The sequence below is a fragment of the Neltuma alba genome, unplaced genomic scaffold (assembly GCF_004799145.2).
Source record: "Neltuma alba isolate B1F8T4 unplaced genomic scaffold, ASM479914v2 tig00004862_pilon, whole genome shotgun sequence".
Classification (NCBI taxonomy): Eukaryota; Viridiplantae; Streptophyta; class Magnoliopsida; order Fabales; family Fabaceae; genus Neltuma; species Neltuma alba.
The window spans coordinates 331337-346247 of record NW_021633885.1 but is presented as its reverse complement, the minus strand read 5'-3'; the positions used below and the strand labels follow the sequence as shown (position 1 = coordinate 346247).

At 38.1% G+C, this 14911-nt stretch overlaps 2 protein-coding genes across 2 annotated transcripts; both read left to right on the top strand.

The window, feature by feature from the left end:
* The first annotated feature begins 2342 nt into the window (after window positions 1-2342).
* On the top strand, window positions 2343-7029 carry LOC114745938 (probable 3-deoxy-D-manno-octulosonic acid transferase, mitochondrial). Its single transcript, XM_028934117.1, has 12 exons — window positions 2343-2566; window positions 2795-2888; window positions 3323-3365; window positions 4102-4224; window positions 4503-4622; window positions 4706-4784; window positions 5054-5167; window positions 5245-5342; window positions 5776-5866; window positions 6069-6188; window positions 6260-6330; window positions 6432-7029. The coding sequence occupies exons 1-12, from the start codon at window positions 2368-2370 to the stop codon at window positions 6678-6680; spliced, it is 1401 nt and encodes a 466-aa protein (XP_028789950.1). The 5' UTR covers window positions 2343-2367; the 3' UTR covers window positions 6681-7029.
* A 3141-nt stretch (window positions 7030-10170) lies between these two features.
* On the top strand, window positions 10171-12964 carry LOC114745932 (leucine-rich repeat receptor-like protein kinase PXC1). The gene is made up of 2 exons (XM_028934108.1): window positions 10171-11833; window positions 11917-12964. Exons 1-2 carry the CDS (start codon window positions 10477-10479, stop codon window positions 12588-12590), a joined length of 2031 nt encoding a protein of 676 aa, XP_028789941.1. The 5' UTR covers window positions 10171-10476; the 3' UTR covers window positions 12591-12964.
* Window positions 12965-14911: the final 1947 nt, after the last annotated feature.

Here is a 14911-nt window from a genome sequence, read left to right as displayed (position 1 = left end):
GCTATTTTATATATTGAGGGGTCTTTATTTGCAATTTTCCCTATATATTTATTATAAATAATTAGCTTAAATATTTTTATTAACATTTATAAATTGTTCTTCCAGTTCTGTTTGTAAGACAAACAGAAGAGGGTTTTTTTTTTGTTCTTAATATGAGTTATGTTATTAAATTTATATTAATGCACAATTTTTCCTATAATTTACTATTTTGTATGCCATTATTTTCTTGAAACATATACATTAATTGAAAAATTAATAAATTTTAAGATAGGACTAATAATATTGAAACTTTTTCTTAATATGATAAAACATAGTAGAAGGTGACTTGTAAATATAATACTATCAGCAAATTGGGACGAGAAGAAATGTGTCATTGAACAATTGCTTCTGGTCAACTAATGTCCATAAGGAGCATGACTCTTCTTACAAAACAAGGCTGTTCGTGAAAAACAACGCCATCTCATTTTCAGTATAAAAACGCTGCTCATGAATTTCAAACAAGTTTTGGGACACAATTTATTTTCTTACACATTTCAATATGCGGAGTTTGAATAACTAAAAGATTATAACTGAAAAAACCAACTTTAAATACGTAGTTGAGTTTGATTTTAGAATTATATATAATACTTACAAGAAAGCTATATTTTCATATTTTGACACGAGTGACGAGAGAGCTCAAGAGCTGCATGTATATGCTTATACCGCTGGTTTGTGAACAAAGATATGTGCAGGGCAATAATAAGGGAATACATCGCCCCAGGCGTTGCGCTTATCGCTTTCCCTGTTTCCACAATGCACAATGCCTCGCGTCTTTCAAACCCTGAGACATTCTGTTCGTGCAAGTCTCAGTGCCCACTGCCTTATCAACATTCTTGCGTGTGTTTGGGAGAGAGGGGTACTTAAGTTTTATTACACCCAAAATAAGACTGGCCTTTTGTTTGTTTTTTAACCATGAAGACTCGTTTAATAGAAGGATGCTGAGCCCACGTTAAAGGCTGGGGAAAGGAGAAAGAAGGCGAATGGGTTATAATATTCATCACTTTAATAAGCATTATACACTTATTAAATTACCAACAGGGGTTTGGTCCAGCAGCAAGGAGTAGTCACTCATAATGTGGTAAACCAAGGTTCGAATCCCCGCTGTGAGAGATGCCCACATTTAGTGCCCGACAATGTTTCGAATAAGATTGCCTCCAATAGGAAGATAACTATGTTTTAGCAAAAAAATAAATAAATAAACTTATCAGATTTGGATTATTCAGATTTCATTTGGATTGTTCAGATTTCATTTCTATTTCTATTTTTATTTATTTAAAATAATTATTTCAATAAGTATAAAGTATAAAATAAAAATAACGTTTTGACTATCATTTTTTCAAGAAATAATTTTTTATTTAAAAATAATTAATTAAAAATTAAAAGTCTATACTATTTAAATAAGATATGAATAATTCAAATATCATAAATTTAGATTATTCATCAGACGATGAATACTAAATCTGGTTGAGGGGGGGGTTGGGAAATTAATTCAAGATTGGGATTTGGGAGATACTCCATTATATGCACGAGATCCAAGAGGAGATGCATTTAGAAGAATCCCCACAAAAAGGAAGTAAACAAACAATCCAAGGGAGAGTTTCTTAGAAGCAGCGTTGCCACGCCATTATATGACTCGAAACCGGGTGAACCCGTTCCCGTGCGGCTGAGTTGGCACTGTATGAATAATACTCTTTCTTATTTTTATTATCAGCTTTAAATAACTAATTCATAAATAAGAAGTAATTCAAATTAGTTTAAAAGAGGAAGTACTTTAGAAATATATTTTTATTTGTAAATATACCTCTATAATAAATAAAAAATATAGAAAAATGTGATAAGAAATAAATAATTATGAATAATATTGAAAAATATATATTAAATGTTAAGACAAATTTAAATTAAAGTTATAAAATAAACTACACTTGTATAAATTTAAAGTTTACATATAGTGACGGTGAGAGTAATAATCTGGATTGAGTATTATAAAGATTTTACACGCGACAACCATACCATTATCGGCGGAAGGAGCAATCCAACCTACGTTATTTACTATACTCCCACCCCCGGACCAGTCCCTCAAGATACGAATATTTCAACTTTCGATTAATTTTATTTTACACGGAGATCTGTTCTCTCGCGGGCTATATCTAAAACAAAGCCCATTTCGGAGAAAAGAAAACGACAAGCCCTTCTAGGGCTTAGGCCTTCCCCTGCAACCCCAAAAATCAAAAACTAAAAACGGAAAAGCCCTTCCACTGTGCTGGCGGTAAAATCTGAGGCAGTATTTCGCGCAGAAGTGATACGGCCACTTCGGAAGCTGACGGTCGGATGATGGTAAGCGGAGGGGCGCTGCTATACAAGTTATACAGGGCTCTGAGCTACGGTGTTTCACCGTTGGTTCACCTTCACTTGCGGTGGCGTCGATTCCGGGGCCTCGAACACCCCCACCGCTGGCCGGAGCGTCTTGGTCATCCTTCTCGGCCTCGCCCTCCGGGACCTCTCATTTGGTTTCATGCCGTTTCATTAGGTTTACCTCTATCCATAGTTGGAGATGCCTAGCCTCAACTTTACGATCGAAAACCGCTATAACTGCATTCTTTGTTTCGCTTACCTTCGTTTCATACTGAACACTTTGGTATTTATACTCGAGCAACTAAGATGCCAATTACAAAATAACAGCGTGCTAAATGTCCTCAAAATGCTGGAATGGAGTTCGCTTACCTTCGTTTAATACTGAACACTTTGGTATTTTCAGGTGAAGGAATGGCGGCCCTTCCTGTAGTCAAACAGTGCATCCAGAGGATCCCTAACTTAACCATATTGATGACCACGACAACAATGTCTGCATTGTAAGAGAGGACTTGGTCTTTGTCGAACTAGTTGTGACTTGATTGATGCAGCTATCTGCAATTTTTTTTTCCTTTTTGATATGGAAAACCATAAGAAGAGCTAAGAACTTGGTTACAAGTTTAGTTGCTAGTGGAATAGGTGCAACTGTCATATAGCGGATGATTTAAGTTTGACGTTAAGTAATTACGATGCTCTTGCATGTCCTTTGGCCACAGTGAAGCGATTGTCGAGTATTTTCAATTAAATTAATTAGTAAGTCGTGATGTCTGGTTGTACTTCACATCTATCAAACCAGACGCTGTCTAAGAGACTATAGCAGCAACTTTATCTCTTCTGGTGTTTCTTGATATGGATGTTCCTTTAATTTACTTTGCAAGAAGAGAAACAATATTTCTATCCTTATTTTATGGGGTTTCCTTTTGATGTAATGCAGTCAAGTTCTAAACAATTGGCTTCCGAATGAAATCATTTTCCAGGTATTTTATCGGGGGATGTTTATGTGGTTTTGGTAAACTGTTTATGTGACACTGTCCTTTTCTAGAATTAAGTTTATTGCCATGGTCAATAGCAAAATGACCTCATATAGTTAAACTTCTGAAACACTTTAAGCTATACTGAACCTGACAATTGATGTAAGTAAATAGAATGGGGAAAGAGAATTTTTAACGGAGTTGGGGTGCAATAATTCATTATTTTGGGTGTGTAACCTATGGGCTTTCTGTCTACTGGGATTCATTCCTTAGATTAATTTGAGAAACAGAGAGGCGAGAGCCACTGTTAGTTTTACTCATTTTTCTGAAACAATTTTTTCATGCCCTCAAATATCCAAACTGTGCTTTGATTTTTGTTTTTTTTAAAAAAAAAAGCTCAAACACTCAATATAATGTCAACTTGGTTGTTGAGGCAGTAATTTCAGGGTTGTATTTTTTTTAGGACAAAGGACCTAATGGACTCTTGAAATGACTTCCTCCACAACTTTACTTATTCTCATCCACATATATATCCCTTGCTAATAGCAGTTACTAATGTATATTTGATGGCTTGGAATGCCTTCCTGCACACGGATGCTTATTTTCATCCACTTATATCTCTCATGCTAATACATATTTAATGGCATTAAGCCATTAGTTGATTTCTTCATCTTTTTTACTTCTAGTTTGCCATATTCGGTTTAACACATTATTTTTTGTCTGAAACTGCCTGATGTATCAGCTTGCACCAGTTGATGCTCCCGCTTCCATACATTCCTTCCTTCGTTACTGGAAACCTCAAGCAATTGTACTAATGGAAAGTGAACTATGGCCAAATCTTATTATGGATGCTTCCAAAAATGGTGTGAGTTATTCTTTCTCGTTAGTCCAAGTACTCTGTGGTACTTATGGGTGTTCAAGTGAAAACACTGAAATGTATAATACTTGCATATGCATGTCAATTATACAGCAGACTGCATTTTTATAGTAGATGATTGTTAAGAGCACGTGAGAGCTGCTTGTTACGCAATAGTCTGTTAACACAAAATATTTCAATTGTATTTCTCTTTTAGATGCATGTATCATATCACATGGAGATGGTTGCACTTATTCTTATTAATTATAATGGATTTTCCCCTTCAGATAGCACTTGTACTGTTAAATGCCCGGATGTCAGAAAAATCCTTTAAAGTGTGGTCAAGATCATTGCTTCTGCCATTAATTTCTTTAATGCTATCAAAGTTTTCCTTGATTTGCCCATTGGTAAGCACTCCTTTTCTTTTTGGACTAGAATGATCATGTCTTCTATTATGCAATCTGACAATTTTTATTTTTGAATGTCATAGAGTACAGCTCAGGCTATCCGTTTTCAGCTACTGCAAGCTGCTCCTTCTGTCATAAGCTTTTCTGGTGACCTAAAATATGGCATGCTTCTATTTCTTTTTTCCTGTATCAAATGATATTTAAAATTTAATGTCGATATTAATGCACCCTAGTATTAGACATTGATTTTCTCTCATTGCTTGGGAAGCTTTCCTAGCAATGTTATGTGTGTAATTGATATCCATTGTGTTGATGTCTTTAGTAACCAGTTTACAATTTGTTTTCCCCCTTGCGTTTTTTATAAGATTCTGGGACTATTTGAAGTGGTAAATGGTATGCGCTAATCTTGTTTCCTTACTATTTTCATTCAGTAATAGAAGATTTAGGAGTCAGTGAAGGACAGAAAAGTATAGACAAACTGAAAGCACAGCTTTCCTGCTGCCAGGTTTGGATGGCATCCTCCATTCATAGGGGAGAAGAAGAAAGTTCGTTCCCTCCACTATGCCTCTGATTATATCATTCAATGAAAATGAATGTTGAGAGTATTGTGTGTGCTCTGCAGTAATATTTGGAGCTCACAGAGTCCTCATGCAACTACTGCCTAATATAGTCACTATTATTGTACCTCGGCATCCAAGACATGGACAAGAGATTGCTGAAGTAAGTTTTTTGGCAAGTCTTTACCCCTGCTTCTATCTCATGCATTTCCTTCAAAGCATTTTCCTTTGTCTGCCTGTAACACAGAAAGCCCCTGTTAATATGAAAACCCCTTTTAATTTATCTGCGGTGGAAATATGATTGGGGTTAGTGTTCTCATGATAAATTAGTTTTGTGTAATTGCTTTGAAACTTCCATTTTTACTATAGCATTAATACTTATTATGTCAATTTTTTTTAACCCCCTTTGCATTGCACTGGGTTAGTACCGAGTTCCTAGTAATGCACAAACGAGTAATGATGTGTAAACTGTAAAATGTAAACCCTTTAATTCACATTCAACAGAAATGATGCTCATAACAAATTACTGTCATGCTATATGGCATTTTGCATCATTTGTAAAATTTATTTATTATGCTTAAATTCATGTAGTGTAGAAATTGGAGAAAGAAGGACAGAATGTAGCTTTGAGGTCTCAGAATGAGGAGCTTAAGCCCGGAACGCATGTTTATGTGGTGGACACTTTGGGTATGTGTGCGTTTTGTGTAATTTTCAAACTTCATCAATATCCTGCATTGTTGAAACTATCATTAACTGAGATATCTAATCTCGATGTATTGTAGTGGTCATTAACTCATTATATGACTGAGAAATAAGTCGGACATTGGTACGTATGGGTAACACAATTTTGCATTCATAACATTAAGTTATTATCCAATTTCTTTTGCAGGTGAGTTAAGACGCATGTACACATTGACACCAATCGCTGTGATTGGAGGTTCTTTCTTCCCTGATTTTGCTGGTCATAATATTTCTGAAGCTGCTGCAGCTGGCTGTGCTGTTTTGACAGGTGAATCTCATACTTTTTATAGTTTTGAACAGGCTGGTTGAGAGCCTGAAATTCGTTATTATTGGTTTTAGGCTGCCACATCGGGCATTTCTCCCATATGGTGCAGGAAATGCAACGACTGAACCCCTTGTCAGTCCTTCAGGTTGGAATTCGTCCGCTTGCTTATAATAGAAAACTTTCCAGGCTAGGAATATTCTAGTCTCTTTTCCAGAGCCGGTCTATTCATCGTCACTCTGCTTGCAGGTTTCTGGAAAAATGGAGCTTGAAAAGGCTCTTATCGAGCTCTTCGCAGATGAAGCAGTTTTGGAAGCACGACGTAGGGCTGCAAAAGAAGCATTTAATCATTTGTCCAGCGATATTATTGCTAGAATCTGGAGCTCGTTAGAATTTCATATCTTCCGTAGGCTATCGGCGGTGGGCATCGAGATTAACGCCAGACGCGACAAAAATGAAGGTGAAAATGAAATCTCACCAATTAACAGCGACTTCTGATCTTCCGGAGATTGAAGATGCCACAAGCATTCGGATAACATCTATTTCTTCCCGAGACACAGGAAATCGAATGCAACCCCCCCTTTTTTTTATTTTTTATTTTTAGTGTGCCTCTGCGATTTTTTCTCGACATTCATGGAGGATCTGTGTATAGCATACCAGCTCAAGTAGGGTTTTAGTTAGTCAACAGGACTGGCCTCTATAGGATTCTTTCACCATTGCGCTGTGAAAAGTTAAAAAGCAGAGCTTTGAAGTAATCCCCAAATGTTACCAACAGGATGGAGCCTCTATTTTACGAGACAGACATGACGTTGGAGGTTCCATTTTCTGTAGCTCGCACTTCTTTTAATATTGGTTCGCTTCGCTCAATTTAATTTTATTGATGCATTAAGGTGCCCTGCAGGAAAAGGAAAATCTTCCTCCTTCCCTCCAGGTAATTTTTCAGTGATATGAATAAGTCCGACCGAAGTCCGTACAAGAGTTAAAAATACTGAGAAAAAGATAATTAAGGATGTTATAAGGAAATTCATATAAAATAATGATTTATTTCTATTTAAAATTGTGAAAATTTCAACTCAAACTTCTATATTTGAAGGTCTTCGTTTTAGTTTTTAATTATCATTCTTCCTAGAATATGACGATGGTTTTAGATTATTGAAGTTTAGCCCGTATAAAGCGAAATAATACGGGCAGCGAATAGGTAGCTTCTCTCGTTCATGGCGGCTTTATATTAATCTAAGGTCATTATATTTTAATCAGAACGCGAATTATAATCCTCTAACGCAGTCGAAGAGCTACATTAATAAAGATGGCCGCAAATTGACCGCAGCATTACATTTTCTTTTAGAAAAAATAAAAGCGCATAGCAAAAGCCACTGATGAGTGATGACTGACTGCATATATCGCTTGAAGAGCATTAGCTTTTACACTGCATAAAACAAAAAGAAAAAATTGGAAAAAAAAATCTGGTCAAGCTCCAATAAGAGGAATCCTTCATGAATGGCGATCCGTTCATTGGCGTCACTTGCTCTAAAAGGATCCTGCCGAGTTCAGGCTAAATATTATTATTTTTACTTAATTTCATAATTCTATTACTGAATTATGTCTGCTAATGGATTTATGCGTGTAGCATGTGATAATCAATACATAATATAATCCTTTCATTAAGTAATTAAAACCTTTTACTCTCACTTCTCTATTTTTTCCAAAAAAAAAAAAGATTAAAATCTCCCCGGTCTCCCCCTTCAACCAAACAGGCGTAAGCTTGGTTTACGCCTTTACGCACATTGTGACTTGCTCAATCACTCATCGAGATGATATGTGTGTGTATATATCCAAGAGAAATAATGCTATTTCCTCAACATTTGGATCTCACGTATCATAATGCTTTTTTTGTCTCCCGGGAATTCCTTTCCGCTTCTGTTGTTTTCCCAAACCCATGCTCAAGCAAGCTTGTCACTAAATAGGTGCGCGGGTATGTCAAATTTCACAGCAGCCTTTGCAATTTGTAATTTGACCCACCGACACTCCTGTTGTCTCTCTCCGACGAGTCATATCTTTGTCACAGACAAGAACCTCTTGTCTTCGACGACGACTGAGACACACATGGCTTGTTTTGTCTCCAACGTTCACGGTCGACACTCCAGATATGAAGCCAGTGACTGCAGAATTCTCCAAGTCCGGCTCGTATTTAATCAGAAAGTACCTAAACAGCCTAACCCTTGCAATGTGCTCCACTTCCCAATGATCAACACGGAGGGAAGATGTTTGATTCCACAGTACTGCCTCTCTTTTTTTGGGTCTTGCTGACTCGGATTGATAAAGATTTCACATTTAGAACGCCAATCTCGCCTTCAATCTGTGCTTCTTCATTATTTCTTTATTGGTGATAAAGCAGAGGAGAATTGAACTGTAGCGACAACTAACAAAATAAAAGGGAAAAGAAAAAAGAAAAAGCTGAAACATTTCCCTCACTTTTTGCGACAGGATTGCATTACCATATTGGTAAAACTTCAAAGCTGAGAGAATTCAGATGTTTGTACCTCTCTGGTTGCCCCACCCATGTGCCATTTATCCTATCCGTCGTTCGTGTTTTCCCCAAGACCCATAATAACAGAACAGGAAATAGGGGCAAAAATACGCGAATAATTTTCTGGCTATGTTCAGCATTTCCTTTTAAGGAGTAATTAGTAAGGAAAAGATCAGAAGAAGAAAAAGAAAATGAGCCTGCATTGGTCATTTGGGCTGCTCACTACAATTCTGAATATTTTGTCATTTCTGTTTTGAATTTGGTGTTGCATCCAGCCACAAAAATTTGAGTTTGAATTTGAACTTTAGTCATGACCCTTGAATTTGCATGTCTATTATTGAGTCCCATCACTTCAGTTTAGTGTGAGAATAACTTTGCTGCTTCATGACCTAAAAGTAGAGACCTCTTTTTTTTCCTCTCCGACATGGAAAAGAGAAGTAGTTGCTGACATATCAAATAATGAACCAGCACCTTTAGGCCATAGCCTCAAAAAGTTGGCCGTCCCAATATAATTAAACAGCTTCTTCCTTTGGTTAAACTTATGAGCAGTGAAAGTTGCTCAGATAAATAGCATAATTTACAGGGTCGTAGCCTCAGTGGTTCACAACTCAGCGCAGAGTAGGATCTTATTAATTCGAAAGGGGCCTCTTTGATATGAAAAACATCATTAAATTCATATTTATTGTCGGTGAAATTAAGACGGACCATTGACTTTCAAGTGCTTTCTCCCCCTCTCCAAAATAATTCAAATGGGGGAGGGGGGAAGGGAAGGGTAGGACTCACTGCTCAGGACGAAAATAATAAGCAGAGCCACATGTAACAGAATGATAGAATGCCCATATTGCTGAGAAAAAAAAACTTTTCTGAGGAAGAGCGAAGATATTACCGACTTTTTTTATATTATTGACCTTTTGAGTGATTAGCGAGTACAATCCGGAGAAAAGCAAAAGCAAACGGAGCAAAGGAATTGCCAAAATTATTTAGGATGGACAGATGATAATCAGCCCTTTTCGCCCAGCAATCAGTACAATAATAACCCGGGAATTCAACCTCCAGCAGGGTAAATTTATCATGCTCATCGTCATTGAAATATTATCAAACGCCATCATTGTAGATGGTAGCTGCCCTCTATGCACCTCCTATAGATGGGAAAGTTGTAACCGCAAGTCCATCATTTTTGCTCTAATAAAGATAACAGTACAGCGCTGCAGAGTAGACGGTTAGGGCCTAAATGACTAGAATCAAACAAGATTACCACTCATTTATTGGTTTATTTCTCAGTATTTCATTAACTTTCAGCACTATCCATCACTTTATCGTTTAATCTATTTCCGTATACCACAAAAGATCTGGTTAATAACGAGGAGTTAGATTATATTATATTAGTAAGATCATGAGAGAGCAAAGGAGCAGAGCACATGGATCAAGAAGCATAAACATGTTTTTTAACCCTTTACAGAATAGGCCAAAACAGAAGGAAAAAAGAAGCGACACCTTTGGTCCTCATTCTATATCTTATGGAGTGCATAACAGCAATCATTCACACAACCACCCCCACCTTCCTAATCCCATAGCCGCTGTCACCCCTTTAATCATGATATTCCTTCTCTCCTAACAGAAAAAATTCTTCTATTTTGTCTTTTGATTTACACGACACAGAGAAAGGGTATGAGAATCTCCTTCCCTTTCCTTTATTTTTAAAACTCTGCCATTATTTCTTCTTCTTCCCGCCGGAGCACGCACACAAAGCTCTGCACTCTTCATAACATGAACAAGGCTTTTCCTCTAAACTTTGCATTGGCCTTGGCCCTGGCCTTACTTTGTTGTGTCACACAATCTCTGGGCTCAACCCAAAACGACACTCACGCTCTCACTCAATTCCGCCTCCAAGCTGATTCTCATGGCTATCTTCTCGTCAACTGGACCGGCGCCGACGCCTGCGCTGCTTTTTGGCGCGGCGTTCAGTGCTCCCCTAATGGCCAAGTCGTTGGCATCTCGCTCCCTTCTCTTAGTCTCCGAGGACCGGTCGATGCTCTGTCTTCGTTAAGCTACTTGCGCCTCCTTGACCTCCATGATAATCGCTTAAACGGCAGCGTTGCGCCTCTCTCTAACTGTACCAGTCTTGAACTTCTTTATCTCTCCGGGAATGACTTCTCCGGCGAGATACCGCCGCAGATAGCTTCGCTCACGCGTCTGCTCAGGCTTGACGTCTCTGACAACAACATCCGAGGTCCTATCCCTAAGGAACTGTCCAAATTGACAGCGCTTCTCACGCTTAGGCTACAAAACAATGAGCTTTCGGGACATATCCCTGATCTTTCTGTTTCCCTGCTCAAACTCAAGGAGCTCAACATGACCAACAACGAATTCTATGGAAGCTTACCGGATGGCATGTTGAAGAAATTCAGTGACGTAAGTTTCTCTGGGAATAAAGGTTTATGTGGATCAAGCCCATTGCCGATTTGTTCCGCCGCAGCAGACAATTTTCCTTCTTCTTCAGCATCGGCTCCAACAGCTCCTTCTAAGCCAACCTCGATGCCCCAAACAAGCGCAACTCCTCCTCCAAAACGCCAACCTCGAAAGGGATTAAGCACCGGAGTTATTGTAGCCATTGTGGTGGCGAACTGTGTGGCATTGCTGGTAGTGACTTCTTTCATCGTTGCTCATTGCTGCGCCAGAAGACGAACCTCCGATTCTATGTTGGGCAGTGAGATTGGCAAGAGGAAAAGCGGGAGTAGCTATGGAAGTGAAAAAAAGGTGTACGCCAGTGGGTGTGTAGACAGCGACGGAACCACCGGAACCGACCGGAGCAGGCTTGTATTTTTTGATAGAAGAAGTCAATTCGAGCTGGAAGATTTGTTGCGAGCATCGGCGGAGATGCTGGGAAAGGGGAGCTTGGGAACAGTGTACAAGGCAGTGCTCGATGATGGATGTACCGTAGCGGTTAAGAGACTCAAAGACGCAAACCCATGTGCGAGGAAGGAGTTCGAGCAGTACATGGATGTGATTGGAAAGCTCAAGCACCCCAATGTTGTGAGGCTCAGAGCTTATTACTATGCACGAGAAGAAAAGCTCCTCGTTTATGATTATCTCCCCAACGGAAGCTTGCATTATCTTCTTCACGGTTAGTCTTGATCTCAGGCTTCTATTTGTTCTCGATATGATTCCTTGAGTTCATACAATCTGACATGATTATCAATTTGATAGGGAACCGTGGCCCAGGAAGAATCCCACTGGATTGGACTACAAGAATAAGCTTGGTTTTGGGGGCAGCCAGAGGACTTGCTCGGATTCACGCTGAATATAGTGCAGCAAAAATACCCCACGGCAACATCAAATCTTCCAATGTTGTCCTCGACAAGAATGGCGTTGCTTGCATCTCTGACTTCGGCTTGTCTCTGCTATTAAACCCTGTTCATGCAATTGCAAGATTGGGCGGATACAGAGCTCCCGAACAAGAAGAGAGCAAGAAGCTGTCTCAGCAGGCAGACGTGTACAGCTTCGGTGTCTTGCTGTTGGAAGTTCTCACAGGTAAAACCCCATCCCAGGAGCCTTCACCGACACGTCCTAGGTTGGTTGAAGAGGAACAAACCGTGGATCTCCCCAAATGGGTGCGATCTGTAGTGAAGGAAGAATGGACAGCGGAAGTGTTTGATCAAGAACTGTTGAGGTACAAGAACATAGAGGAAGAGCTGGTGTCCATGTTGCATGTGGGGTTGTCGTGTGTGATGGCAGAACCAGAGAAGAGGCCAATCATGGCGGAAGTTGTTAAGATGATTGAAGAGATCAGGGTGGAGCAATCTCCTCTGGGCGAAGACTATGATGAGTCTCGCAATTCGCTTTCACCTTCCCTTCCCACCACTGAAGATGGACTAGCTTAAGATTAAAGAGTATTCTCTGCCAGGTATTTCGATGCATTATCTCGTTGCACCTTGCCTGATTTTTAGCTATCATTTGTATCTAGTGGCCAGCTGTTCAAATTCTACTATTTCATGTGTTCTTTGTAAAATTTCCAAGATTTGAGGAACTTCCGTCATTGCACGTAGGATAAATCTGACGATATTGTGGTGGGGCTTAGAATAATATTACCTGTTGTTTAGGTTGAAAAGTAGAACGTTCCTGGACTTGGAGATGTTTTGTTTTGTATCCGTGCTGGGTGGTGAGACGTACTGATCTATTTGTTGTTATGACCCAGGGCAGCAAGCCAGCAATATTTGCATGGAATTAGGGTAACGAGACAAAATAAGTTTAAATATTTTATTTTCAAAAGCTAAGTATGCGAATAATGGTTTATTATCAGCTTAAGACACATGGGCCATGGCCATTAATTCAAACTCGGCAGTTGGGAGGGTTAATCAATGGGCCAGAAAATGAGCATTTCTTGGCTATTGGAATTGCCGTCCTCTGAAAAAACAAAATCTTATCTGAATGTTTGGAAGTACCCCTCTTATTTTATTTATAACTTACTTCCTGCATGTTTCATAGAAAAAAGATTTTATTAACTTTTATTTAAAATTTAATAAATTTTCAACTTTATTCTATTCAATATATTATACCTAATTAACACAATAATAAATAAGGGGTACAATTATACATTTATATAAAAAATTTCTCTTAATACCCTATAAATAAAAACATAAAATGTATTCTCTCTCGCTTATAAATAAGACCAGAGAGTAATACCGAAGTTTATTGAAATTACGAAAGCCCATACAATGGAGGACATCAACCCAAACCCCCCCCCAAGAAAATCAGTGAATGCATGAGGCCTTGCTACATCTTATTTTCAAAAAAAAAAAATCCCGATTTTCCATCCCTTAAGCGACATGCTTAATCGACGGATCGAGTTTATGATATTTGTATTCTTTGTTTTAGAGGAGGAAGGTTCTAAAGTTGCCTAACAATTGCTGGTTAAAAAAAAAAGAAAGTTGCCTAACAATAATGTTGAATTTTTTGATCTTTGAGCCTAAATGTGACCAATAACTTTCCGCTGGCAGTGCCCAGTTGGCTCATTGCTCGAGTGTGTTCAACCAGTTTTCTTATTTCTGTAGCTCATCGCACAGCGCCATTGACATTTTCCAATTATGTGGACAACCTCTTCTTTGGATGGGTCTGGGGAAGGGGAGAACGTAAAAAATTAAGGTGGCGGGCTTATTCAAAAGTCGCATTGACGGCGCAACATGGAAATCGGAGAAACATGTGTTAGTTCAGAACAACTCTAATCATAATATTGCGGACTCTGAATGGAATTGGACAAGAACAAGCTCTCTGTTGATGCGCAAACCGGGGTCAATTTTTTGGCCCATAACGAAAAACGGACACCTCAATGCTTATTCGAACGGTCCACTTCCCTCCATTTTGATGCTACATTCTCATCTGTTGGTTCGTCTATGGCGACACGACCAGAAAACGAACAAAAGTCGTACCAAAAAACAAATGACCCCACGCCGCTTGACAATTGAGTCCTTCCACTTCATCACAACTACTCTTCCGGTTTTAAATGTAAAATCAATATACTAATATATATAAATGTCTTATATTTAAGACTGGAGGAGTATATTTTTTCAGCCTAGTTTCGCTAATCATAGCATAAAACAAGTCTGATTAAATTACGTAATCTCCCACGTCCTGCCAAGCAAGTGGGCAAACAAATTTTTTGGCCACGGAACTTAATTTGTTATAAATTTTATGTTTATATTTTTTTTAACTGCAATTTTATGTTTATATTAATGATCAAACAATGATGTGAATATTTTCACATTTTATACTTTTTCTACAGACTACTTTATAACTCGTCTTGTCATTAACATTTAGTTTGAGTATCTTTTTTACATAATGAAAAGTCTGTGATTCGTCACAGCCTTGTCTTGTCTCATACACTCCAAATATTGAATTTTATGGCTTATTTAATACTATGAGGCGAAAAAAAAATCCTTTAAAAATATCTCTAAAATTTTAAAGGAATGACTACAAAACTGTATTGTCGTTTATTTTTTAAATATCGTCAATTGTTATCAAATGCAGTGAAATATTACTTTCAATTTTTAATATAAGATTCCAATCTATTTTGTCTCTCATATTTATATAATTTTTCATAAGATAATCATTCTAATAATTGTAGTTTTAACCAACACACTTGATTAGTAAGGATATTTTAAGAAAGACAATACCCATTCGTTACAAATAATCAACTTAATTTATT